Consider the following 24,597-nt stretch of genomic DNA (forward strand, 5'->3'; position numbering starts at 1 on the left):
AGAGCAGGAGATAGACAGAAGGAGGGAGGGAGGGAGGGAGAAAGAATGACAAACTATAAGAGAGTGCCAGGGAAATGAAGGGGGGAAAAGAGTGTAATTACTACCATGTGTAACAACATATGTTCTAACCCACATCTCTGATTATTTGAACATGAAAGCGGCGCTGTGCTGATGTTAATTCTTTAACTGCAGCACTTTATTTTTTAGACACAGGAACGGGTTTTACTGCTGTTTACAGTAGATTAACTTTCCATTGCTTTTCTTTAGAAAGGAATTTAGCACAGAAGGATGTGAATCGAAAATCGAGTAAGAAATTAAATCATGAAGATATTTTCTTTTAACAGAAAGTCACAAAATGTTTTATTGCCCTTGTACTATAGTACAATAAAATTATTTTAATTTATGAATTCAATTTAGTTCATAATTTGTGAATCTAAATTTATGAAACATTGTGGATCTTCTGTGAATTAATTTTTTTCCTTTGTAAAAGGAAAGAGTGGCTTCCTAAAAAGCATTTCAAGGTCCTGGAGTGGCCTAGCCAGTCTCCAGATCTTAACCCCATAGAAAATCTTTGGAGGGAGTTAAAGGCCAATGTCCCCCAGCGACAGCCACAAAACGTCACTGCTTGAGGAGATCTGCATGGAGGAATGGGCCAAAAAAATAGCAACAGTGTGTGAAAACCTTGTGAAGACCTACAGAAAACTTTTGACCTCTGTCATTGCCAACAAAGTGTATATAACACAGTATTGAGATGAAATCTTGTTATTGACCAAATACTTATTTTCCACCATAATTTGCAAATAAATTGTTTAAAACTCCTACAATGTGCTTTTCTGGATTTTTTTTCTTATTTTATCTCTCATAGTTGAGGTATACCTATGATACAAATTACAGGCTTCTCTCATCTTTTTAAGTAGGAGAACTTGCACAATTGGTGGCTAACTAAATACTTTTTTGCCCCACTGTATGTTAATTGTGTTAGCTAATAGTTATAAGTTATTGCTCTTACCATAGAGGCGCAATAGTGTACAGTACCAAGCCCTGTAGCTCCTGTTATATAAAATGAACCAACGCATTAAAAGAAATCAGAATCCAGAAATCAAGACCCGAGTATAAAACCAAGCATTTAATTATTTTAATATATAGTTTACAGTAATATATACAGTATTTATAGTTTTTCAGTAAATTACAAAACAAATGATACAGGGGGTGATAAAACAAATCTGTGTGATTAATAGAACTGTTTATTTATTAATTTATTTATGTTTTTAAGTGAATGCAGTCAAATGCATCATGATAATAGCAGATCATACCTACTATAAATTTTCCGAAAGCATTATAAAAGGGTAGGATCAACTTGTACTGAAAGTTTGTAATGTTCAATCCGATGCTCGCTCTTCCACAATGTACATTAGGAAAACTCGAGACACAGTAAAATGGGCTAAGCAGCAGCAGAAGCCTTCATCATAAAGTTTATGTGCTGTGAAAATGGGCAGCAGTTCATAACCAAGATGAGAACATAAAGAAAAGCCAGGCAGGGCATGGCAGCATTTAAAATTAGAATAAAATTCCAATGTTACTGGTCACATGGCCATGTATGAGATATGCATCCAATAATGTACTAACTTCTGAAATACCATAACTGAAAAATAATTGAAGGAAAGAAAATGATATCTTCAAGCTTTGAATAACTTATTGCCGATGAATATGATGATGTTGTTGGCTTACTGATACTGTTTCAAGTTCTCACGTGAATAAATATTAAACAAAATAGTACAATAGAATACATTAAAGCCCTTTTCTACAATAACACTATCAGCATAAAAAAATGTGGTTTAAATTTCAGAATTTTTGGTGATGTGCACAAAAAAGTCTTTTTCAAGCATTTTGAGACGATGATTTTGAGATCAGCCATCTCGGCAGCCAATGTCCATCATCTCAGCATGCCAGTTGCTTTTGGGACCATTCTGATCCTTTAAGTGTGTGTTCTCAGTTGTAACTGTCCTTCCGCAACGCTGTGCGATCTGTAAGGCCGTTCTGTAGGTCAGGGTTCTTGTACTGGATGCTGGTCCCCATGCTGCTCAGCAGAGAACCCGAGTAACACCAACAACACAAACATGACTGAGGGAGAATAAAGAGAATGTTAAGATACAGTAAAAAGCCTGCAAAAAAAACAGTCACAAAGACACAAAAAATCTCACAATAATCTTATGTTAGATATGAAGAAATCAATTAAAAATGATGGCCCGAGCAATAATGGAGTGAGTAAACAATGGATTAAACAATAAAAAGAGTGTCTGTACCTTGAAGCAGTTTTTGAACTTCTTGCTGACAAGGTAGAGTATGATGGGGTTGATGCAGGAGTTTATCGTTGCCAGGTTAATGCTGAAGTAATCAAGCACCAGCAGGAAACTGAATACACATAGACATTACAGTTACACCTGGGTTTATATAATATAAATACTGTAATGTTATTATTTGTATCATGTTAATATCCCCAGATTCAAAATTTGTCTAAATGGATTTTTGGCTTTGACATGGGAAGGTAATAACATAAAAGAAAATTATTCATAGACAGTTGGCCAATAGTGACCATAGGGTAGCAGCCCAGGAAGGAAAACGTTGGGCTGCTAGGGCCACTAGAATTTTAGCCATATTCACAACAATCTTGCAAATATTTGCCCACTGTCATCTTGTCCATTGGGCCAACTTTGGGCCATCAGAAGCAGCAGAATTCCAGTTACCATTAAAGGTACCATACCAGTATTGGCCTGAACTTGTTTTGTCCACTGGGCCAATATTAAACCATTAGAGCCACTTGAATTTTGGTCATCTCTAAATCCACACGGTAAGTACTGGCCCAGTGTCATCTTGGTTATTCGAGCAACTTTGGACCATCAAAGTCAACAGTTATCTTTAAATTTTAACCTGAAACAGTACACCCTGAAACATTGCCTAAGATGATATTTTGTCCATTGGGCCAACATTGAGCCATTAGATCTAATAGAATTTCAGGCATCCTAAAATGTCTCCTACAAGTATTGACCCAATGGCACATTGTCCAATGTTGGCACATAAGGGGCAACAGAATTCCAGTTACCCATAATAAATGTACTGTACCTTATCAACATTGGCCTTATATAATTTTGTCCATTGGGCCAAAACTGGGCCAGCATAATCACTAAAATATCAGCCAAATGTGAATCTACCTTCTCTATATTGGCCAGGAGTTCTTTTTACCATCGTGCCAAAGTTTGGCCATCAGAGACAATAGCATTACAGCTTTGGTAATGTTGTTATAAAAAGTGCTTCTTAGCCAATGTTGGTAAGACAATGATGTGTAGGGAAGGACACCACAGCTATCAAAAATAGAAATTGGGCCAAGTCAGTTGGGCAATAATGGAGGGTAGCAATTCTGCTAGTTAGGACATTGCTGGTAAACATTTTAACATTGCTGGTAAACAATATAAAGCTACAATAAAAGTGGAATCAACAGGAATTTACTGGGAATATCAACATTTACCTTCCATGTGTTAAGGGAATTATTTTAATACTGGAAAACATCAATATTACAGCTGTACAAAAAAATGATGTGAATTGGAGAAATGTTGCAAATCGTGAAGTGATCTGATTTCAGCTTGTTTCTTACTTGAGCAGATCACAGCGCTGTGCGTCGTGCTGAAAGTATACCATGTTCTTCAGAATGCGACTCAGGTGAAGAGGAAACCAGCACAGAGCAAAGATTAGCACCAGAGAGAACACAGCCTTCGCTACCTCACGGCGCTGCCAACACACACACACACACACATACGGAATTATATGAATTCACCCTGTAGATTACTATTAAAAATATGTGGCTCTTATTTAGTAAAAACACACTCGGTGCAAATTAAAAGTATAAATACAAATACAAATTCGTTTAAAAATTGTTTTCAAAATATCTGTTAGGATTATGGGTTTTCTTCAAACGCCTCACCTGTTTGATGTGTTCGCTGAGTGCGATTCTCAGACTTCCTTTTCTGTAATTTAGCATCTCGCAGGTCATCAGCGTGTAGAAGATAGCCGTACATGCTAACGGTATGCAGAAGTAAAACCCAAACAACCACCAGTCCTTTACGTCTCTGTAAAACTACACGCACAAAGTGGTTGATTTTATTATTTAATTGTATTTTTAATAATATTTCAACACATCTGAGGAAAATGTTAATGTTTACAGCAGTTTTGGTTTGTTTTTACTGTCATTATACCTGTCCATTGTCTGTACAAAGACCAAACAGGTATGTGCTAGGATATGTTCAGCTTCAAAGTTTGCTAGCTTCCTAGCCATACTGTAATTATTTTGTACTACAGTTTTATCTTGACAAATTACATTGACAAGAATTTTTACACTATTCAAAACTGAAAACATGCTCACAGATTTGCTAGTGCATTTCCTCAGACGTAATACAGTGTAGTTTAGAGCTAGGTGTAGTGGTTAGCACTGTGGCCTTGCACCTCAAGATCTGTGTACCCTGTGCTTGGTGGGTTTCCTCCTGGTACTCTGGGTTTCTCCCACAATTCAAAGGTATGCAGGTAAGGCTAATTAGCATTCTCAAATTGCCCCATAGTGTGTTAATGAGCATGTGAGTGTATGTGCCCTGCGATGGATTGGCTCCCTGTCTAGGGTGTACCCTGCCTTGTGCCCTAATGATAGGCTCCAGGCCCCCCTTTGACCCTATATACATGGTAAGCGGTATAGACGATGACTGGGTAAGTGAGTTTCGAGCTAGTTAGAGTGTTTATTGTGAGTTAAGTGTGTGTGTCTATACTCACAATCATAAACTGTGATTCTGGCTTGAGCATGCAGGTTTGTACAGTCACGTTGTTGTGGTCAAAGCTGACCATGTTAAAACCCACAGCTTCAGGAACAGCCAGAAGAATGGACAATATCCATATACACATGATTTCTACTGCGGTCGAGGCAGGTATTCCCACACCTTGCACACGGTTCCATGAGGCCACAGCACGATACCTGAACACACCAAACATTAAAAAAAAAAAAACAGTTATTACCTACAGTATGTTGACACTACAACTGGTTTACATGTGAATCATGTGAATGTGTGTCCTACCTGTCCACACTGAGAGCACACAGGTTCAGCACCGTGATCCCAACTGAAGCCTTTTGCAGGAAGGGAAAGAGCTTACACAGGAAGAGTCCGAACGCTGTGTCGTTAAAAGGCCATCTCATCGCCAGCAACTACACCAAACCCGGAAACACACATTTAGCATTGTTCTTGTGTTTCAGTACCGTACACTGACACCAGAAACGTTCAGTGTTCAAACTATAACAAACATTGTCTTCATGTACCATAACACACATGAACAAAACACCGGACAGATACCATTTAAGGGCACCATTTGAGGAGAACTTCCTGTCCTGTAGTGTGCGTGCGTGTGTGTGTGTGTGTTGAGTGGTACATCGATAAAAGATCCAAAATAAGCATGTCAGAGTGACCTAGCGCCGAGACAGCTTGACACACACACACACACACACACACACACACACTATCAGTACTTGTGAGTGATGGTGAGAAAGCCCAGGCAGTGACAGATAATGATGTAATATACTGGAACACTACTGAAATCCGGATGACTCTGCATTGTAGGGAGTCTCTTGAGGATTTGGTGTTTAAGGAAAGAAGGGGGCAAGAGAAAGAGAGAGTGGGAGAAAGAGAGAGAGAGAGTGCTAGACCAGGATACTTCGCTTATAGGCAAGATAAGAAACAGTTATGTCTTAGTGACCTACTTAGTGACCTATCATGTTCAATAGACTTTCATCAACCATAAAATCCCATTTGGATTTAGATACCATTCGACTCTTGTGTTTGGGTTGTACATGCTGGAGAAATTGGGAGTAAAATATCTACAGGACTGGAGATTAACCAGAGCCAAATTTCATTCCTCTGAAATAAATTATACTCAGGATGTTGTAGATCCAATGTGGTTAAACACACATCTAAATGATTTTAAACAGAGAGAGAATGTAGAATGTGACACACCATTAAGTTAGCATTTACTGTCAAAGTATTCAAACAAATAAATGAGTCATAATCTCATTATAACAGATATCGATATTATTACACAATGTGTTTGTATTCGCTGGCAGCTGGTCAGGAGAATAATGTTTCAATTACTGGAAGGCACAAATGATTTTTCCGGGAATAGTAGAGGTAGTAATGGGGTGATATTTGGAGTAGGGGGTATTGAAAGTAATTGAGTAATATTGTACAGTAGTATTGTAATATGGTATGGAGTAGTAATGGTACTAATGATGTACTAGTAGTTGTGGTAGTAATGGGATACTCTTCCTGGTAATGGGGCAGTAGTGTACTAAAAGTAATGGGTTTTTTTGCAGCAATGGGGGGATTTGGGGGATTAGTGGTAGTATTGGGGCAGTGGTAGTAATTGGGTAATAGTGAAGAAATGTGGTAGTAGTAAAAAATTGAATGCAATACAGTAAAAGTGGTACTGATGGTTGTGGACTGATTGTTAATGGTACTGGTAGTGGTAGTATGGTAGTAGTAGTAAGTAGGGTACTGTATATTGGAAGTAATGGGGGAGTAGTGGTAATTGTGGATTTTTTGTAGTATTGTGGTAATATTGGGAGTGATGGGGTGAAATGGTATTAATAGGGGAATGTGAAGGTTATTAAGTAAAACTGGTAGTAATGGAGTAATATTGGTAGTAATTGTGTAGCATGGGAATTAATGGAGTAGTAGCAATAGCAATTCTGCAATATTAAGAGTAATGGGGTAGTAGTGTTAGTAATAGGGTAATACTATTTGGGATGGGTAATAGGAGTAGTATTTTGGCAATATAAAGAGTAATGAGGTAGTAGTGGTAGTAATCGGGTAATATTAGAACTAATTGGGTATTTGTTGTAGTAACAGGGTAGTAGTGGGACTGTAGTAAAGAGGGGAGAAGTGTGAACATATTAATAGTGCCATAGGTTTGCTTTAAATCTGCCCAATAAATATACATGGTTCTCATCTTGAATCATCTTTTTCAAAGCTGTTAAAGCATCTTAAAACAAAGCGATACTAAAAAACATGAGCGTTCACTTGTTCATCGTTATTTGATCCACAGGCCAAGCAGCAAGCATTCCTAGGGGAAGGATCCAATGAGCTCTGCTACATTTAACAAACTGATTTCCTGTGTTCATTTAATCTCAAGGAACCCTGAAACCCACAACTTTGGATTAATTTACATTAGAGTTGTAACACAATGTTCACAATACACACAGTTTTATGCTCCCTATCATAAAAAGACTACATGTCCAGTATGTGCTGGTGCTAGAATGGTTTACTCTTTACAATAATAAATGGTGCAAATGATTAATGATTAATAACAAATCCTGCTGCTCTGTGCATTTTTCTGGTGAATACACTACCTTATAGATGTGGATGGGGATGTCGATGGCAATGTAGATGAGGTCTCCTAGTGCCAGACTGGCGATCAGGGCATTGGGGCCGTTTCTCATGTTCTTGTTAAGGCATATGATCCTTAGCAGCGTGGCATTACCTACTACGCCCACAATGAAGATCACACAAGACAGAACGGTGTTCACATACTTAAACACGACTTTCATAGACGTCCTGCGCAAGCACGCTGGTGGGGGAGGAAGAGGGCGTGCTCGCACTGATCCATTCTCCGAAATGAAAGATGAGTGCGAGGCAACGAGAGTGGCAGATTTAGGTTCGAGGCTTATGACCTGATTCAGGGTCAGAGGTGAGAGGGTGGCATGAAGGTCAGGAAGTAGAATGGCAGCTGGGTCACTGGAGAACAGGAAGTCTTCTGAGGAGTTTGATTGGCAATGGCCGTGTCTCATCAGCGTGCAGGATATGGTTGCTATTAGCACCGTGACCCACAGCATCGTTGGACGGCACACTTTACTGCAAGACCAGGCGGTTGTTTTTGTCTGAAAGAGAAAAATTAGGATGTCAGAATGGCAATACTGATGTCACATTTTTATTATTAGTTTAGAATCGATTTCATAAGATCATATAGGCTATTTAAGATCTAGGCTTGACTAAACTGCACTTTTCCAGGAAATATCAGGCATTTTGAAACAGCTAATTAGACAGAGAGATGAACTGATCTAGAGAGACATGGACAGGAAATTCATCAGCTGAACGAATAAACAGTTCTGTTTTAAGATTTAGAAGAGATAAAGGAAAAGTACGTGACAGCAAAAAATCAGGAACTGAGAAAGAAAACAAAGTTTAAACAGTACTAATTTCCATACAAAATATGTAACTTATGGCATCACGTAATATATAATGATGTGATGATATTTAAGAATTAAATGCAGTAGTTATAACAAGGTCTGCAACTAGAGAACGTGGAAAATGTTTTGATTGTACAATTTACAAGCTGATTTTTGAACTAAATCTCAAACCAGATGCATGTTCATGTGAGTAGGAGTTATTGCGTGTTTAAGAAGTGCTGATCATTTTCACTATACTGAAAATTGTAATTTAATAAAAACCTATCACAATTTCAGTGTCATATCGTCACTGAAACATCACACATAACCAAATAAGAATAAGCACAAAGAGAAAAACAAGTACGGTGTGTTTTAAAACTTTGTTTATTATTATTATTATTATTATTATTATTATTATTTAAAACTGGAAATTGATCATATAAGCAATTTCTTGAATATTTGATTTTAAATTTGTCAATTTAGCAATTTTCCCACAGGAACTCCTTTGTACAAAACTTTCTGACCCATCCAATAAACAGATGACCTTACACTGATCGTCAGGTTTTTCACTCCAGCACAAATGCATGCTGCTTATAAGCACAGAGGTGTGTCATACTAAATACTAAAAAATATGGGCTATATTTTTACATTTTTATGTAAATATTTATTACATTCTGTCTGTCACTTAAGTTGCTGATAAAATAAATAATTTAAGATTTTATATTTCTACATTTCCCAATACTGTAAATGTAAGGGTTTTAAATTAAAAATAATATTCATAATAATAGTGTATTTCACTCACCCTGTGAAAATGACCTCCTAGGCTCCTGAACAAAAAAATAATAATCCTGAGTCAATAATGTCCTTTAAGATCCTGGCAGAGTGTGTGGAGTTAAGAGCACTATACGTCTTGCTGTTGAGCATGCAGAGGAGTGTGTGTGTGTGTGTACAGGGCTGTTTTGACAGCTGGAGCAAGACAGAAGTTGGACTCCTCTTATAATTCCTCTCGCTCTCACTCGCTCACTTGCTCCCTCTCCCTCTTTCTCTCTTTCTCTCTCTCTCTCTCTCTCTTGCTCTCTATCTGTGGGATGTGGCTTTTCTGACATCAGTTCTTGTTTCACATTTGACATACTGGACCCCCCACAAACAACCCCAAAGAGCAATTCACACACAAGCACACAAATATACACACTCGCATGCACACACACTCTAATATAATCTCTCCAAAACAACAGTTAAATGCCTACTGGAAACTCTTTAAAGCACATTTCAATTGACTTTTCTTTTCAACTCGAGTACTTCAGTACAACCGCATACAATGTGTCACATTTAATGTCCCTTAAGGCACCAAACACCAAAGACGTGACTGATCTCCTACTCCCCAAATAAATACAACCTACTGTATAGTAACAATGATACCATGCAGGGGATTTTCTCTTAAACTGGGTCACAACTTGATTAAAATAAATTGACTAGCTGAGATACTGCAGGTTATTAACAAATTAAAACAAACTCCAAAACCTCAGACCACATGCATGTTGATCATTAAGTGAACTTTACGTTGACTTTTTTTTTTTTTTTCGTCTTAGGTCATGGGTTGGCTACAGTGTTTGGTATTATTCCTTTAATTGAATTAATCCCAGTTATCTTCTGTCGTGTGTCGATTGTAAATGAGTTGACATTTTAAGTTGTTCTTTTCAGGTGAGCACTAAGAGTATTATTATTATTATTAGTAGTAGTAGTAGTAGTAGTAGAAATTGTAGTAGTAATTTACAGAAGAAAAAGTAGAGCATGTAAGCATGATCACCATTTGACTCACTGAGTCAAATCTTTCAGGTGAACAGTGTGAACTGACTTATATATCTAATGAGCCTTTCTTTCTTTCTTTCTTTCTTTCTTTAATTATTTTTTTATTTATTTAACAGTGTAATAAAAGACAAATAGATCGTGGACCACTCTGTTCTGTATTTATAATAATCACATTTTCACCTTTTTGTGTTGATTCTTTCAAGTGAGCACTTCTAATTTCTCTTCTTTTTCTTCTTCTTCTTATAATTATATCTAAATTAATCTGATTCGCTTTTCTCACATAATACAAACACACACTCTACATTCCTGCTAACACATCAGAATCATGTTGTCGCACATTTCTCATATGTTGCACATTTCTTGTTTGCACGCTGCTCATTTGCACATGAGATGAGGACTAACTTGCATTTTAGGACATGGGCAATCACACTGCTGTGGACATATCTCAGATCATTTAAAACTCCATGTTACAAATCATACTGCTGTTGTCACAAGCACGCTCTATATTTTTATATTTTTCCATTTTGTAAATTCTGTTCCCCTCTAATTTTATTTTCTATATTTCTATTTTAATTTCTATTTTATTTTGTAATTTTAATTTCCAGCTTAGTTTTTTTATTTAAAATTTCATTTTTGCTTTAATAATATTTTTTGTGCAATATTTTCATTTGTAGTGAAAAGGTTCTAGTTTTAGGTTATATAAGCATTTTACTGTATATCATACACAATAATAATAAAGTATAAAATAAGTTTTTATTATTAGTAGTAGTAGCAGTAGTATAGTAGTAGCAGTAATTTAAAAAATAAAAACAGGTGATGTAAACATGCATCATCATAATTTGACTCACTGAGTCGAGTCTTTTAGGTGATCAGTGTCAGCGGAATCAAATCTGGTGAGCCATGTATTTTTCTTTTCTGTCGTTCTTTCTTTCTTTCTTTCTTTCTTTCTTTCTTGTGCTTCTTCCTATTAGTAGTAATAGTAGTAGTTGTAGATCATGTAGATCATGTAAGCTTGATATAGTATAAATCAGTATTGATAATTTTTCATAATCAGCATTTGACTCTGATTCAACTCACGCACTAAAGAGCCGCTGATTTATTTTAATTGTTAAAAATTACAAGCAAATAAGTTTAACACTATTTTAAGATCTTATACTCATTATGTCTTCTTCTTTTTTCCAGATCATTTTTAGAATCTCAAGTATTTATTTCTAGAAAAAAAATCTAGCAGTAGAAACACACACACACACACACACGCACACAAAGAGACTGGATCTAAAAAATATAATCATAATTAACCAATGCGCGTTTGTCTGCTAGTAAAAGTAAAAGAAAAAAAGGACGATTACTGGCTAGTAAATCTGATTCATGTATAACATCGTTAAGTAAATACACAGACATTTTTTTTTCTTTTTGTTTTAGGATGATTTTTTTTTGGACCACACACACATAAAAATACACACACACACACACACACACACACTTGTTTAATGCCTTCAGCATATCTACAATGGAAGCCAAGACAGATGAACATGAACAGATGAATAAATGCATGGACTGATAGATGGATGGATGGATGGATGGATGGACGGAGGAAATGAATATACAGATAAAGAATTTGTTTTTAAACACTTAAATTTCCCCAACAAACAAATCACATACATCAGAGCGGATCGGAGGTCACCCTGTGCCGAGAGGCAAATATGTGGAAACAATTACTGTCACGACCTTGTGAACTCTGACCCCGCTGTGAATGGCACTACCTCAAGTCTAAGTCAGATGATCTCTTCTTTGGGCCAGATGAGCTCATACATAACCATTAGCCTGATTAATTACAGCAACAGGGCAAAGCTGCTCGCACAGATGTCTCTTACAGCTTAGTTTCTGCATTAACACAGAAAAAAAGTACAGGAAATACAGCTGTTTCTTTTATTTTTACAGGAAGAAATGTACACACAATTCTTCAAACAGTGAAGCTGCTTGATAAACTTTTACTGGAGGCAGTTTTAATTTTCTAAAAGCTTCCACGTTGTCCGAAAAACACAATCTGCTGCTGTGCACACTGTTTACACACATCTGCTACTGATGACCCTCTGAGCCAGCTCAATTAATGCATGTAGGTGTGCGTGCGTGTGTGTGCGTGTGTGTGTGTGTGTGTGTGTGTGTGTGAGTGTGTGTGTGTGTGCGTGGTAGTAGTAGAAGGCCTAGAGGAGGCTGTAAGACAGATGTTCAGATTAGGCAAATGTGGAATGTAAGTCTACTTTCCATTCAGAAACTCCTTTTTTTCTTTTTCTTTAAATGCCTGCACCTTCATCTAAATTTAATTTATACGGAGTGATAAAAAGAAAGTTATTGAAAAGATGGTTTGAGCTGGAAAAAAAGTGAATGGAAAATTAATAATAACAATAATAATATAGATAATTGGAAATTTTATGCATATAATGAAGCACAATTTTTTTACAGTGGTAAATTCAAAATAATTAAAAAAATAATAAAACACTAAAAAAGTGACCACATGTCGTATAATAAAAAATAATGTTAAGTGTTTAATAATGATGTTGTTGTTAGTCTTTCAGATACAACCCTCCAATTTTATCCAGGCTTGGGTCCGGCACTTGGGTTTGCATCCAGTGGCTGCGAATTAAACCCGGGTCTTCCACATGGAAAGGCGAGACACCTACCACTGAGCCACCAACGCTGTGCGTTTAATAATGATAAAAATCTATACAATCCGGCTGACACTTACTGTATGTACTGTACTTGCTCTCTGGGTTTGAGGACAGGGAAGATTCCATCACCTACATTCCATCATGTTGTTTTTCTGACTGTCTAGACACACTAGGTTAGAGGGCAAGTACCACCTGCCCACGATTTATGGTTAACTTAACTACCACTGCCCCAAAACCAAGTGTAGGAGAGTGTAGTTAAGGAGTTCAAAAATTCAACAGATGCCGTTGTGCATTTTTAAAACATGTTTATGAGTATGCAATTAAATTAAATTCCACATAAACGAAGTCACAGTACTGTACATCTAGTACAATAGGTATATACTAGTTTATATTTATATACTCGATGATACTAAATGCCAAGTTGTTTCTGTAAACACATTGTTGGGTTGTTTATTCTGGGTTATTTGGGGTTCTTTAAACACAATTGGGTTGTTTATTCTGGGTTATTTCGGGTTCTTTAAACACATGTTGGGTTGTTTATTCTGGGTTCTTTCGGGTTCTTTAAACACAATGTTGGGTTGTTTATTCTGGGTTGTTTCGGGTTTTTTAAACACAATGTTGGGTTGTTTTTTCTGGGTTATTTCGGGTTCTTTAAACACAATGTTTGGGTTGTTTATTCTGGGTTATTTCGGGTTCTTTAAACACATGTTGGGTTGTTTATTCTGGGTTCTTTTGGGTTCTTTAAACACAATGTTGGGTTGTTTATTCTGGGTTATTTCGGGTTCTTTAAACACATGTTGGGTTGTTTATTCTGGGTTATTTCGGGTTCTTTAAACACAATGTTGGGTTGTTTATTCTGGGTTATTTCGGGTTCTTTAAACACAATGTTGGGTTGTTTATTTTGGGTTATTTCGGGTTCTTTAAACACAATGTTGGGTTGTTTATTTTGGGTTATTTCGGGTTCTTTAAACACAATGTTTGGGTTGTTTATTTTGGGTTATTTCGGGTTCTTTAAACACAATGTTTGGGTTGTTTATTTTGGGTTATTTCGGGTTCTTTAAACACATGTTGGGTTGTTTATTCTGGGTTCTTTAAACACAATGTTGGGTTCTTTATACTGGGTTCTTTCGGGTTCTTTAAACACATGTTGGGTTGTTTATTCTGGGTTCTTTAAACACAATGTTGGGTTCTTTATACTGTTTTTTTGGGGGGTTCTTTAAACACAATGTTTGGGTTGTTTATTTTGGGTTATTTTGGGTTCTTTAAACACAATGTTTGGGTTGTTTATTTTGGGTTTTTTCGGGTTCTTTAAACACATGTTGGGGTGTTTATTCTGGGTTATTTCGGGTTCTTTAAACACATGTTGGGTTGTTTATTTTGGGTTATTTCGGGTTCTTTAAACACATGTTGGGTTGTTTATTCTGGGTTCTTTAAACACAATGTTGGGTTCTTTATACTGGTTTTTTTGGGGGGTTCTTTAAACACAATGTTGGGTTCTTTATACTGGTTTTTTTGGGGGGTTCTTTAAACACAATGTTGGGTTGCTCTATGTTGGTTCAAATGTAATGTAGTGAGTCATTTACAGTACAAATGAACACCTGGTTGGGTTATTTTGACTCAACAACTGAGAACAACTCTTTATTCTCTGGTTTCTCCAAACGGCAGCCTGCAAAATGTTTGAAATATTACAGTTATTGTGTCACAAAGTGTAGTTTTAAGCGCTGTTTAAGCGAAAATGTATGTGTGTGCAGCTCAAAACATCACTCGGTTGGTAAAGATAGCGTCTGTTTAAAAAACTGCTTTAACGATTTCGGAGATTTGAGCTCCAGGGAGGTAATACAGGTGTCCTGCGCTCATGTAGCCGCCCAGCGCTGCCTCACCTCGGAAGGAAAACCACCGCTGGCTATGAGTCCTGTAGTGGTTAAAACAGCGGATTTATTTCACAATAAGGCAAACTTTGGTATAATACGGTTATGGTGTAATATATCGCGGCTGTGAGACGCATCCTGTACGCCGCGTTCCATTTGTGTCCTCAAACCCTCAAGTGTGCACTTTCAAGTCGAGTCTGTTCTTGGAGTTGAGACACGGGGGCGGTGTTATACTCTACAACGCCCCCCTTTTAGGCACGTGACAGCCGTCGAGACCATTAACACAAATTCTCATATAATGTTTATTTTATGGCACATTTATTTTGCAGGGGTTTGTCATGTTATACAAAACTAACAGTTTTAATTATCACAAATTACACTAAATAATGATTGTTTATGATGAAAAATTATTTATTATAAAATAAGCAATAGAAAAATATACATGTTGTAGGCCTATATGAAAAAATATATATAATTTATATTTTTGTTCCCTTTGCTTATTTTATAATCAAATTCGTTTCGTGTAATTTGTAAACCATAAATCTATTTATGTTCAAATATAATATTTGAAAGAGATTATGTAGGGGGGCAATCCGTGGCAGGGGGACATTTTCGAGCATAACACCTGGTATACAATCTGATTGACAAACAGCTGCAATTACGCACTCTTGATTGCCATTGGTTGAAACCTTCAACAAAAGCAACCTACATACTGTACACTAAACAGAAAGAGAGAAGATGGAAGAGAAGAGGCAACAGATAAAAAGGGTCACCATGCTGTTGTGGCGAGGAACTGATAAATATAGAAAGAGAAAAGTTGGTGGTATTGCGTGGCATTCAGCATCAGTTGGCTGAAGCAAACAACCTCGCTCGCCAGTCACTGGAGCTGAAGAGGGCCAAGCTGGCTAAACAACAGTATGCCCTGGCAGAGGCGCAGCTTAACAGGCCTCCAATCTCTTTACCAATCTTGCTGCCATCTGAAGGTGAGCCAGTTTTTCGTGGTTCATATTCTGATGTTCCTCACAGTTGCTAATCTGTCTAATCCATGGTCTGTTTTTGTTTCTTTCATAGATGCTGAGCAACAGTCACACCAGTGACTGCACGGTGTGTTTAAATATCATATGTCATTTGTAGTTTATGCACTTATTTCTTCAAGTTTTTTTATGTTGCTGCAAGTAAAGTGTTGATGATCCAAACTCCCCAGTCTCAAGTGTGTCTCCATCTTAGGACTAAGTAACCGTGTGGCACAAAGGCACGACATCCTTTGTCATCCTTCAGGAGTCTGGTGAACAACTGATTTCCTATTGCAATAGGAAACCTACGTGTAAAAGGTTGCTCTAATTATTCACAAGAGAAATTGAAGAATGTTTATCTAGGTGGACGTTTAATTTTAAAGACTTGCTTGTAGTAGCAGAGTACCAACATTTAGTCTGAGATGGAGATCATGAGCGTTTTGAAAAAGGTTTGCTGCTCTTGGGGCAGAGCAGCGGTGAGAGATGCTGTCTTCCAAACTTGCGACCGGAGTTCACTACCCATTAGAAAAATCAATATTAATCAGCAATATGACATTTTAGCTTGGACATCCAGTTAACTTTTGACAGGGGTATTCTAATGTGCAGTGTTTGGGGTTGTATAGCGCACTTATGGAATAAATACGATGAGATGACAGAGTAGAGGTTTTAAGCATTACGATCACTCAGAAAAATGAATGGATGCAGGATTTGAAACTCCCAAGTTTATTTTCTCGAACTAAATCAAATTTCTTTATAAAATAAAACGTGTCAAAAAAGCCCATCCAGTCATGGATGATGGCTAATGATCAATAAAACATATTTTAAACAAAAATGTTTTCAATCAATTGATGTCTTGCATTAGATCAATATTTTATAAACATAGTATTATACTGAAAAAAAATAGTCAAATGTAATACAGTGAAGAACAAAGCAGAAGCTCTATAAGCAAACCGGGATATGTGACTGTTCACAGGGAACTCTGGTGTGCACATGTGTAGTTAGAACACACTTAAGCACTCGTCTTTCTCTCTTTTGTTCTCTCTCTCACGACCCTGACCAGCATAAAGCTGATACACTGTAAAATAAATGTAAGAAATCTTATGAAATTCAATAGAGCGCAAGGATGACCTCGCTCTTATGTGATGATGACATCCTAGTCGCTAGGCAACAGCGCGATTGTTATGCGACAATAGCCAGCGCGTGATGCATACTCAGAGAAAGGATCGACACTTGTATTACTTTACTGCTGTTTTATTACGCTCTTTAGGTATAGTCTTTGTTTTTACACAATTTACTTACTATTTTTATTAAGCAAAATCATACTTTAGAAATAAGTAAAAGTTTTTCTACTTTACCCCATGTTAATTGGCAAATGCATGCACATTTCTAAATGGAAGAAAAATATTAATTTGTTGGTGGTGGTAATCTTTGAGAGGTAGAATAATACCTGATGGATTTTCACTTAAATGCAAGATAGAGAGGACAGCACGAAATAATGTTTAGCATGTCACCTTGCACCTCCAAGGTCTGAACTTCCAGGGTTCGAGTCCCGCCTCTGGCCTGTGTGGAGTTTGGATGTTCTCCATGTGCTTGGTGGACTTTGCACCTGGTACTACGGTTTCCTCCCACAATTCAAAGACATGCAGATTAGGTTAATTAGTGTTCCCAAATTGCCTGTAGTGAGTGTGTGTCTTTGTGCACCTTGTCCAGGTTTTTCCTCTACCCTGCACAAAGGATAAGCGATATAGAGGACGAATGAATGGAATCTAGAGTACTTATGTTAAAGGAAAAATGTCCAAATGTTCTGAAATAGCCAATACTGCTAGAGCAACATAAAATTTAGGGTTTATGGTAATTAGATATTAATTAAAATAAAGCTGAAATGCCCCTTATGGACTAATGATCAGCCCAGTTAAAATTGTGTAGATGTGTTGCGAGTAGAGAAAACACCAGGAGTGTATTGACTGTATTACTGTATTATCATGTGTTGACTGGAGCATAAGTCATAATTTCAAAAACTGTGTGTTCTTGTGTTTCCGGGATACAGTATAACATTTATATGAATAGCATGGAGGTATTGAGTCCGCTTTTGGTAATGCAGGCGAATCAGATGCAGATCACCGATCGTATGATCAGTATACTGAAAAACATCGATTCTAAAAGGAGCTGCTTCGTTCACACAGAGCAGCTCGAGCTGAGGTACGTTTTACTGATCGCTGATTATTGTATTATAAGTGTTTATTAGACACTGATTTGAAAAACAAGCATTTACAAACAAAACATTAAATATGTGAAATAAGATCTTAGGTTATGATTTAAAACCTCGTAATGACTTTCTTATAAAAGAAATTAAAATATATATATATCCTTTTTAAATTCCCAGCTTAATATTCTTATTTAGCTGGGAATTTAAAAAGGATATCTTTTTTTTTAAAGAAACCCTAAAAAAGGAACTTTAGAGAAACCTAGGGCCATGAGGAAAAGCACCCAGGAGAAAGCTCCTGAGGATGTGTACAGATGGTTACACAATTTAAACAATAAATGAGATTACAATACATTATTAATCATAAGTATATCATTCATCTGCACATGTATGATGATGTGCAGATCTATAAATAGAATAGTGTTTATGTTTTTTGTTTTTTTGTTGTTATTTGTTTTGTTTTTTTGAACGAATAGTGTCGCCACTGATGAATCAGAAAATGAAACGACACAGGATCATGTAAGAGAATCATAACATACTTCTTATTTAACATATTTTATATATATATATATATATATGTAAATTAATCTACTGGAGGAGATAAAAAAAATTCTAATTATTGCATATACTGTATATAACACTATAGCCAAATTAATCTACTGGAGGAGATAAAAAATTATTGCATATATATATATATATATATTAATTAATGCATATATATTAATTAATGCCTATGTATATAGATTAATTTGGCTATATTGTTCAAAGATAAGTGGTCTGTCATGTCTGCAATTTCACATATCAGAGGAAGAAACAAGCAAGACAGGCTGTAAACCAGAATAAGCAGGAGAGCTCGGATTTGCAAGTCCAGCTGGATGAAATAAGCAGAATACTCTGTGTGGAGCCTCTGAATAAGGAGGAAAGAGCCGAGCTGGAACGTCTGCGTCAGAAGCACAGGGGCCGCATCCTGAACTCAGCCAACGCAGAGGCCTGGGATGTGTCTGAGGCAGTGGACAGAAGATATCCGCAGGACATTAAGCAGATCATGTTCGAGCTACTCAACAAAACCAGTCAAAGGGATGACACGACTCTGAGAGAGGAACTGGGACAGAAATTCAGGAAGGTAAGGTCAAATAGAGAAGAGGACCGAAACGTCCCGCTTCACCATCAAACGAGAGACAGTGGGGGTGGTGCGCCATTTATACTACATGAACCTTTTTTTTTACACTGAGCACAGAGCATCAGTACTTGAAGAGGAAGTGCAAGCTGTAGGAAGAATCTCTCTCTCACTCATTCTCTATACTGCTTATCCTGTACAGGGTCACAGGAAGCCTGAAGCCTATCTCAGGAGACTTAGGGGATTAGGCTGGGTACCAATCCACTGCAAGACACAAGCACACACACACACTCACTTACACGCACTTAATTTGGAAATGCCAGGTAGCTTAATATACATGTCTTTGGACTGGGAGAGGAATACCTGGAGGAAACCACTAAGCATGTTGGAAAAATATGCTAACTCTAGCAGACCCGAGGCAGGAATCAAACCCTTAACTGTGGAGGTGCGAGGCCACAGTGCCACAATTACGCCACCGTTGCCACCTAATCGGACGTAGATTTGGGTTTAGTGAATTCCTGAATCAGATTTTTATGTCTTTTCCTATATCATATATCCAACCATTAAACAAATCCGCTTTTTATTAATGTACTTGTTCCAATACTTACTGTTTCCATAGTGACAGCTAATAATATGTGGATGCTCTATATAATAATAATAATCAACAGGTTGAAAATATGCCATCATTTAACAAGCAGCTTATAATCAGTACATGACACGGTGAGATTTGCTGCAACATGGTTTAACATTTATTGTTGTTTTACATTTATGGAAGGAGTCTCCAGTCCAAGTGCTTTGTAACCATCAGTAAGTAACATGACATGCCTGTGAGGGTAAGAGTGTTTTAATAACACTGTGTTTTAAGTGATAATGGAAATTAACTTGGGTTGCTGAGATTTACAACATCTCCAGGCTGCCTTCCTGACTTTATAAATCAGTCACTATGACATGGGGCATAATTAGAATTTAGATATTTCATACATTTGTTATATAAATAGTGCATCTTCAATGGTAAAAAAAAACCCACAAATTTGTATGAATTAAAACATAATTATCATTACAGGTGCAGACGCAGCGGTGTGGCGAGGAACAGATTGAGCAGGTGATTCACGGTATTATAGGGAAGGAGCAATCTGAGCAAAAAGACAGGGAGAGAAAAAGGAAAGAAAATTATTTCAAAAAGGATTGGAAGAGGGATAAGCAGAGAATGATAGAAAGAGCAAGAGAGGCAGAAAGATGGATGCAGATGGAGGAAAAGTTTGAGGAAATGAAGAGGGAAATGGATGCAGAGATCTACGTGATGAAGCAGGAGCTGGAGATGGAGAGAGACAGGAGGAAAAAGATAAAGAAGCAAGCCAGACAAAAGCTACAACGCCTCAGGGAACGAATAAGGATCTTGAAGAGAGAAATCGAAGAAATGAAGGAAACAGAGGGACTGAGGAAGACGAAACAGAATGAGAGTAGTCACTGCCATTATGCTCCGTCAGAAGGAGGAGTCAAGAATGCCAGAGTGGGCGTGGACAATAAAGAAGGGCAGAAGCAGAAATTTAAGAGGCACTTCATGGCTGTCTTTGCGTGGATATTAAAAGGACTGAGATGTGTTGGCTCAGCATTAGCACTGGTTTATAGTTATTTTTGTACCTTATACTGTAGGTAGGCATATGCATTCCTTAAACCCAGCCACAGACTTAGTAAGGCCTCACCTTACATTCTTAGAGTGCACTATATACTGTTACTGTGATACAGTTGCGGCACTTCACTCAGAGGACAATTCACTGTGTTTGCTTGGCTTTTGGGATACCTTGGACTGTTCCGGCAATTAAAGGGCACTTTGTAGAGTTTGATCTATTGTGAAGGCACCTTAGAGGGCACTTCACTAAGTTTGCTCTACTGCTGGGGCACCTTTAAGGGTGTTTAATCTACTGTTGGGACATCTTCACTTTACTGTGTGTGTTCTATTGTTGGAGCACCTTATACGGCATGTTATAGTGTTTAACCTTCTGTTAAACTACTGTTAGGGCACCTTTCAGGGCACTGCATTGTGTTTCCTCTACTGGTAGGGCACATTAAAGGGCTTTTTCGCTTTCTACTGTTGGGGCATCTTAGGGTAGGGCTGCATGATTTTTGCTAAAAATGTAAATCACAATTATTTTCTCCACGAGAACTAAGATCATGGTTCTATCACACAATTCTCACTTTTCCAACACAAAGATTTAAGGAAGAAAGAAGTTTTTAAAAAATACCTTTAAAAGTTATAAAAAATAATTGTTTTTGTTTATTTTGGAACCCTTAAAGTAAAAATAAATAAATAAATAAATAATAATAAAAAAATGAATAATTGGGGTCACTTTCTAACTCCATGATCGTTCCTGATTTTTATTTCTTTCTACATTGTAAAGGAATGCTGAAGGCGTCCAAAAAATGCATTAATCTCCTTTAAACAGTTAATGGTGAGATGTTTCTGCTACTTCTGCTCTGTAAAGACTTCATAACGCCTCTAATCTCAGGTGCTGTTAATTGGTCATTTTTCAGGCTGATAACTCTAAATTAACTTCTCGTCTGCGGCAGAGGTAGGTTTTGGTCTCGCCCTCCTGGGATGGCCTTCATGAGAGGCAGTTTCATTATGGTGCTTGACGGATTTTGCAAATGCACTTGACAATACTGTTCTTGCAAGAACTATTACAGAAAGGCTGACCTCTGTGTCTTAAAATAACCACTAACTGTTGTTTTTGTTGTTGTTAAGTAATTACCTAATTCCACATGTGTTATTTTATAGTTTTGAAATCCCCAGTATTGTTGTAGAATGTAGAAAATAAATCACTTAACAAAAACAAAGAAATTTGCAAGTGACCCCAAATTGTTTATACTCTATTATAGGGACTCAAATTAGCATTTTATCACATTAGATCTACAGTGGGGGCACCATAGTGGCACCAAGTTCACATTGTGCTGTTGGTCCAAAGCTTGCGAAACCAAGTCTGCCAGTGATTTTATCCCTTCTGACCACAGCCACTTGTGTATATATATAACTATTATAAGGACTCAAAACGCATTTACTTTTTCTATACAGCCATAATCCATGAATAAAGATGAATGACTTCCCGGATTCCCACAATCTGGTGTCACATTTTTAAACCTGGTACCTATCAGGGTTTTTGCTTTATGTCTTCTGAGGGAGGCTTTCTTCGCTACGCCTGCCTCGGGCTTGCTTGTTAGCGATCTAGTTTGTGTTTTGTGGCCATTTTTATTGTTTAACACACTATGTGAATAAAATGTCAATGAATTTACTTTTCAATTGACGAGAATTTTTTCCTTAACTGTAAAAACATATTAAGTCTCTTTTACTAACAGTCTTACCATCTTATACTATATTTCAATCGCTTTATTAACGTCATGGTATTGATGTCCTCTTGATGTCTGCCACATTGCATCTTATAAAGAAGTCATTACGTAACCTGCTAATTTGCCATCACACATGAAACCCTTTAGCCTTAAAAACTCATTGCTACAACGCAACCTAATTTGTTTTCCTCACTTAGATCCTTAATCCTGCACCAGTGGTTGGAAACATATTTTTCTTCATAGGATATTGCACATTTAATACCACTCTGTTGTGGCTTTCACTACACTCGTTAAAAGCCGTTTAATAGATGCGAATGTAGCTGTTTCCTTTCACGCAAGTGAGCTGCTCTCATAAATCTGCCTCAAATGAACTCTTTGTTCTGTGGCCAGTGTATGTTAGTTCTCATTTCAGATTCTCTGTTGATAACAAAGAACATTTTGGGACACCCACTATTAATATTAGTCAATATACCCAGGGAACATACAAAAAAAAAAAACTGAAACTGTAATTAAGAAGAAAACATATAAACATGCAAGTTGCTGTTGTTTGGGAAGAGCTGACAATCTTCATATTCAAAAGAAACACATTTAAATAATTTGAATCATTTGAGTCTGAAGTGTTTAGCCTACTTGTCTGCAGTTGCTCCTCTGAGGACTTCAGGGGTTGATGGAGAACACCTCGAACATCTGACCTTTCCGGAGGGGTCAACACTTTGACAGGCTGTAGTGTAAAGTTTAAAAAAAAAAAAAAACGTTTTGTTGTTGTTAAGTAAAATAAATTTCCATCTCAATACAAATTTATATCCTGACCATCATTTATACACGGCCTAGCCTGCTACGATTTCAATAAATCACCTTTAGCTTTGATTACAGCACACAATATGGTGGCTGCAGTTCATGTGTGAAAATGATTCCTCATGCTCCCAGAACCGCTCTCACAATCCGAGTACAGGATTATGCCTATTCCATCAAAGAGAGAAAAATACATATAGATGTGATAACGTAGTCTTTCAGTTCATAGGATCAGTCTAAAATCACTTATTTCTATTGCTAAGTCCAATCTTTTTTTTTTTTTACTACCTAGCAAATTTAAATATTTTCTTCTTCTAAGTTGAAGGTTCAGCACTATCCTTCCAGTTTCTATAATGTTTTTAAGATTTCTTAACCCATTTTCTCAGTTGTTTTTATTTGCTTGAAGCAGCCCAATAATTTTACTTTATAATATACAATAATTTGAAATTGCGACCCAATGTATAATAGAGAATATTTGAAATGTCTATTGGGCCTAACAAGTTAGGTCTGAATTAACTTAATTTTTTTGCATTATAAACATCTTCTTGGTGTTTGTTTTTTTATTTAATAAGGTTTGGATTAAACCCATATAATTAAAGTGAGAGTAACTCAAAAGAGCTCAATCAATTCGGTAATTTGTATCATCACAGCGAGCACACAGACTAGACCTCAGGTCTTAAGTAGAACAACTTTATAATTCAGAGCTCCTTAGGAGGTGTTAAGGTCATTCTTCATGAAAATAAGATAGGCTATTATTTATAACTCAGTGAAGACTCTCTATAGATGAATTTATGGTTTCAAAGTGTTGTGAAGACGCCCCCAAAAGGTCTTTAGTTAAATCTGTCCTATCAGTGCCCAATGGGATGATGGATTGGAATTTCCAACTGTGTAAGTAAAATAGAAAATATTAAACCTAGCTATGCTTTACAGACCGCTAATTCGTTAGCTAATTCGTTTACTATAAACTAGACATGGGGGTACATGGGGGTACCTATAGGTACCTATAAGCTATTAGTAAGAACCTAAAAATGTTGTAGCTCTTTGGCGCAATCGAACCTTAACACGTTTCGACTGTGGCTATGTAATTTGATTGATTATAAAATCATCACGTAATTAATTTACGTTGGCGTCATAGGCGCGAAGCTTTGCGCATGCGCACGTGTTGCCTTGACGACGCGTTTTCACGTCCGCCTCACGCGCACACACACAAACACGGAATGCAGAAAATCTGGCAAACCAGAACCAAATGAACTTTTTGTTTTTGTTTTTAAATACGCGGTTTACGTCCAAGGATCATGGTGGAGCAGTACAGAACCTTACGCTTAGATTTTAAAAGACTACAGGTCTGTTTTCTATCTGCGAAGTAACTTCTTTTGAATTGTTTGAGAGAGTTAGGATTGCCTAGCTACGAGACATGACATGAGGTCCGGGTGAAGCCATCAGTCATCTGATTCATGGGGAAATAAAAGGAAGAGCTGACTGTGTGTTGAAGCAGACGGCATATCGGAATGGCTTCAGGAGTGTTTCCCCGCGAGA

General features: G+C 37.1%; 3 protein-coding genes across 3 annotated transcripts in view; 2 read left to right on the forward strand and 1 right to left on the reverse strand.

The window, feature by feature from the left end:
- Positions 1-1,224: 1,224 nt before the first annotated feature.
- Positions 1,225-24,597, reverse strand: part of ednrab (endothelin receptor type Ab) — a 48,351-nt gene continuing 24,978 nt past the window's right edge. Inside the window, exons 6-15 of the mRNA XM_053481893.1 lie at positions 23,125-23,229; positions 22,900-22,990; positions 9,051-9,075; positions 7,433-7,960; positions 5,112-5,239; positions 4,813-5,011; positions 3,977-4,129; positions 3,650-3,783; positions 2,304-2,412; positions 1,225-2,121 (exon numbers count right to left, since the gene is read on the reverse strand). Coding sequence (XP_053337868.1) covers positions 1,990-2,121; positions 2,304-2,412; positions 3,650-3,783; positions 3,977-4,129; positions 4,813-5,011; positions 5,112-5,239; positions 7,433-7,915 — 1,338 coding nt within the window. The 5' untranslated portion in view covers positions 7,916-7,960; positions 9,051-9,075; positions 22,900-22,990; positions 23,125-23,229 and the 3' untranslated portion in view covers positions 1,225-1,989. The remainder of the gene's footprint in view (positions 2,122-2,303; positions 2,413-3,649; positions 3,784-3,976; positions 4,130-4,812; positions 5,012-5,111; positions 5,240-7,432; positions 7,961-9,050; positions 9,076-22,899; positions 22,991-23,124; positions 23,230-24,597) is intronic.
- On the forward strand, positions 17,703-21,117 carry LOC128510371 (uncharacterized). Its single transcript, XM_053482598.1, has 4 exons — positions 17,703-17,806; positions 18,287-18,329; positions 18,616-18,933; positions 19,991-21,117. The coding sequence occupies exons 1-4, from the start codon at positions 17,703-17,705 to the stop codon at positions 20,582-20,584; spliced, it is 1,059 nt and encodes a 352-aa protein (XP_053338573.1). The 3' UTR covers positions 20,585-21,117.
- ttc29 (tetratricopeptide repeat domain 29) overlaps positions 24,277-24,597 on the forward strand; it is a 7,327-nt gene continuing 7,006 nt past the window's right edge. Inside the window, exon 1 of the mRNA XM_053481894.1 lies at positions 24,277-24,597. This exon is cut by the window's right edge and continues 55 nt beyond it. Coding sequence (XP_053337869.1) covers positions 24,570-24,597 — 28 coding nt within the window. The 5' untranslated portion in view covers positions 24,277-24,569.

This window comes from Clarias gariepinus, chromosome 22, assembly GCF_024256425.1.
Source record: "Clarias gariepinus isolate MV-2021 ecotype Netherlands chromosome 22, CGAR_prim_01v2, whole genome shotgun sequence".
NCBI lineage: Eukaryota > Metazoa > Chordata > Actinopteri > Siluriformes > Clariidae > Clarias > Clarias gariepinus.

Bases quoted from the DNA above. Each gene is read 5' to 3' on its own strand.
- LOC128510371 (XM_053482598.1), top strand. From the start codon at position 17,703: ATGCAGGCGAATCAGATGCAGATCACCGATCGTATGATCAGTATACTG. The intron at 17,807-18,286 runs GTACGTTTTACT...TTGAACGAATAG, and splicing joins ACAGAGCAGCTCGAGCTGAG to TGTCGCCACTGATGAATCAG. The intron at 18,934-19,990 runs GTAAGGTCAAAT...TTATCATTACAG, and splicing joins TGGGACAGAAATTCAGGAAG to GTGCAGACGCAGCGGTGTGG.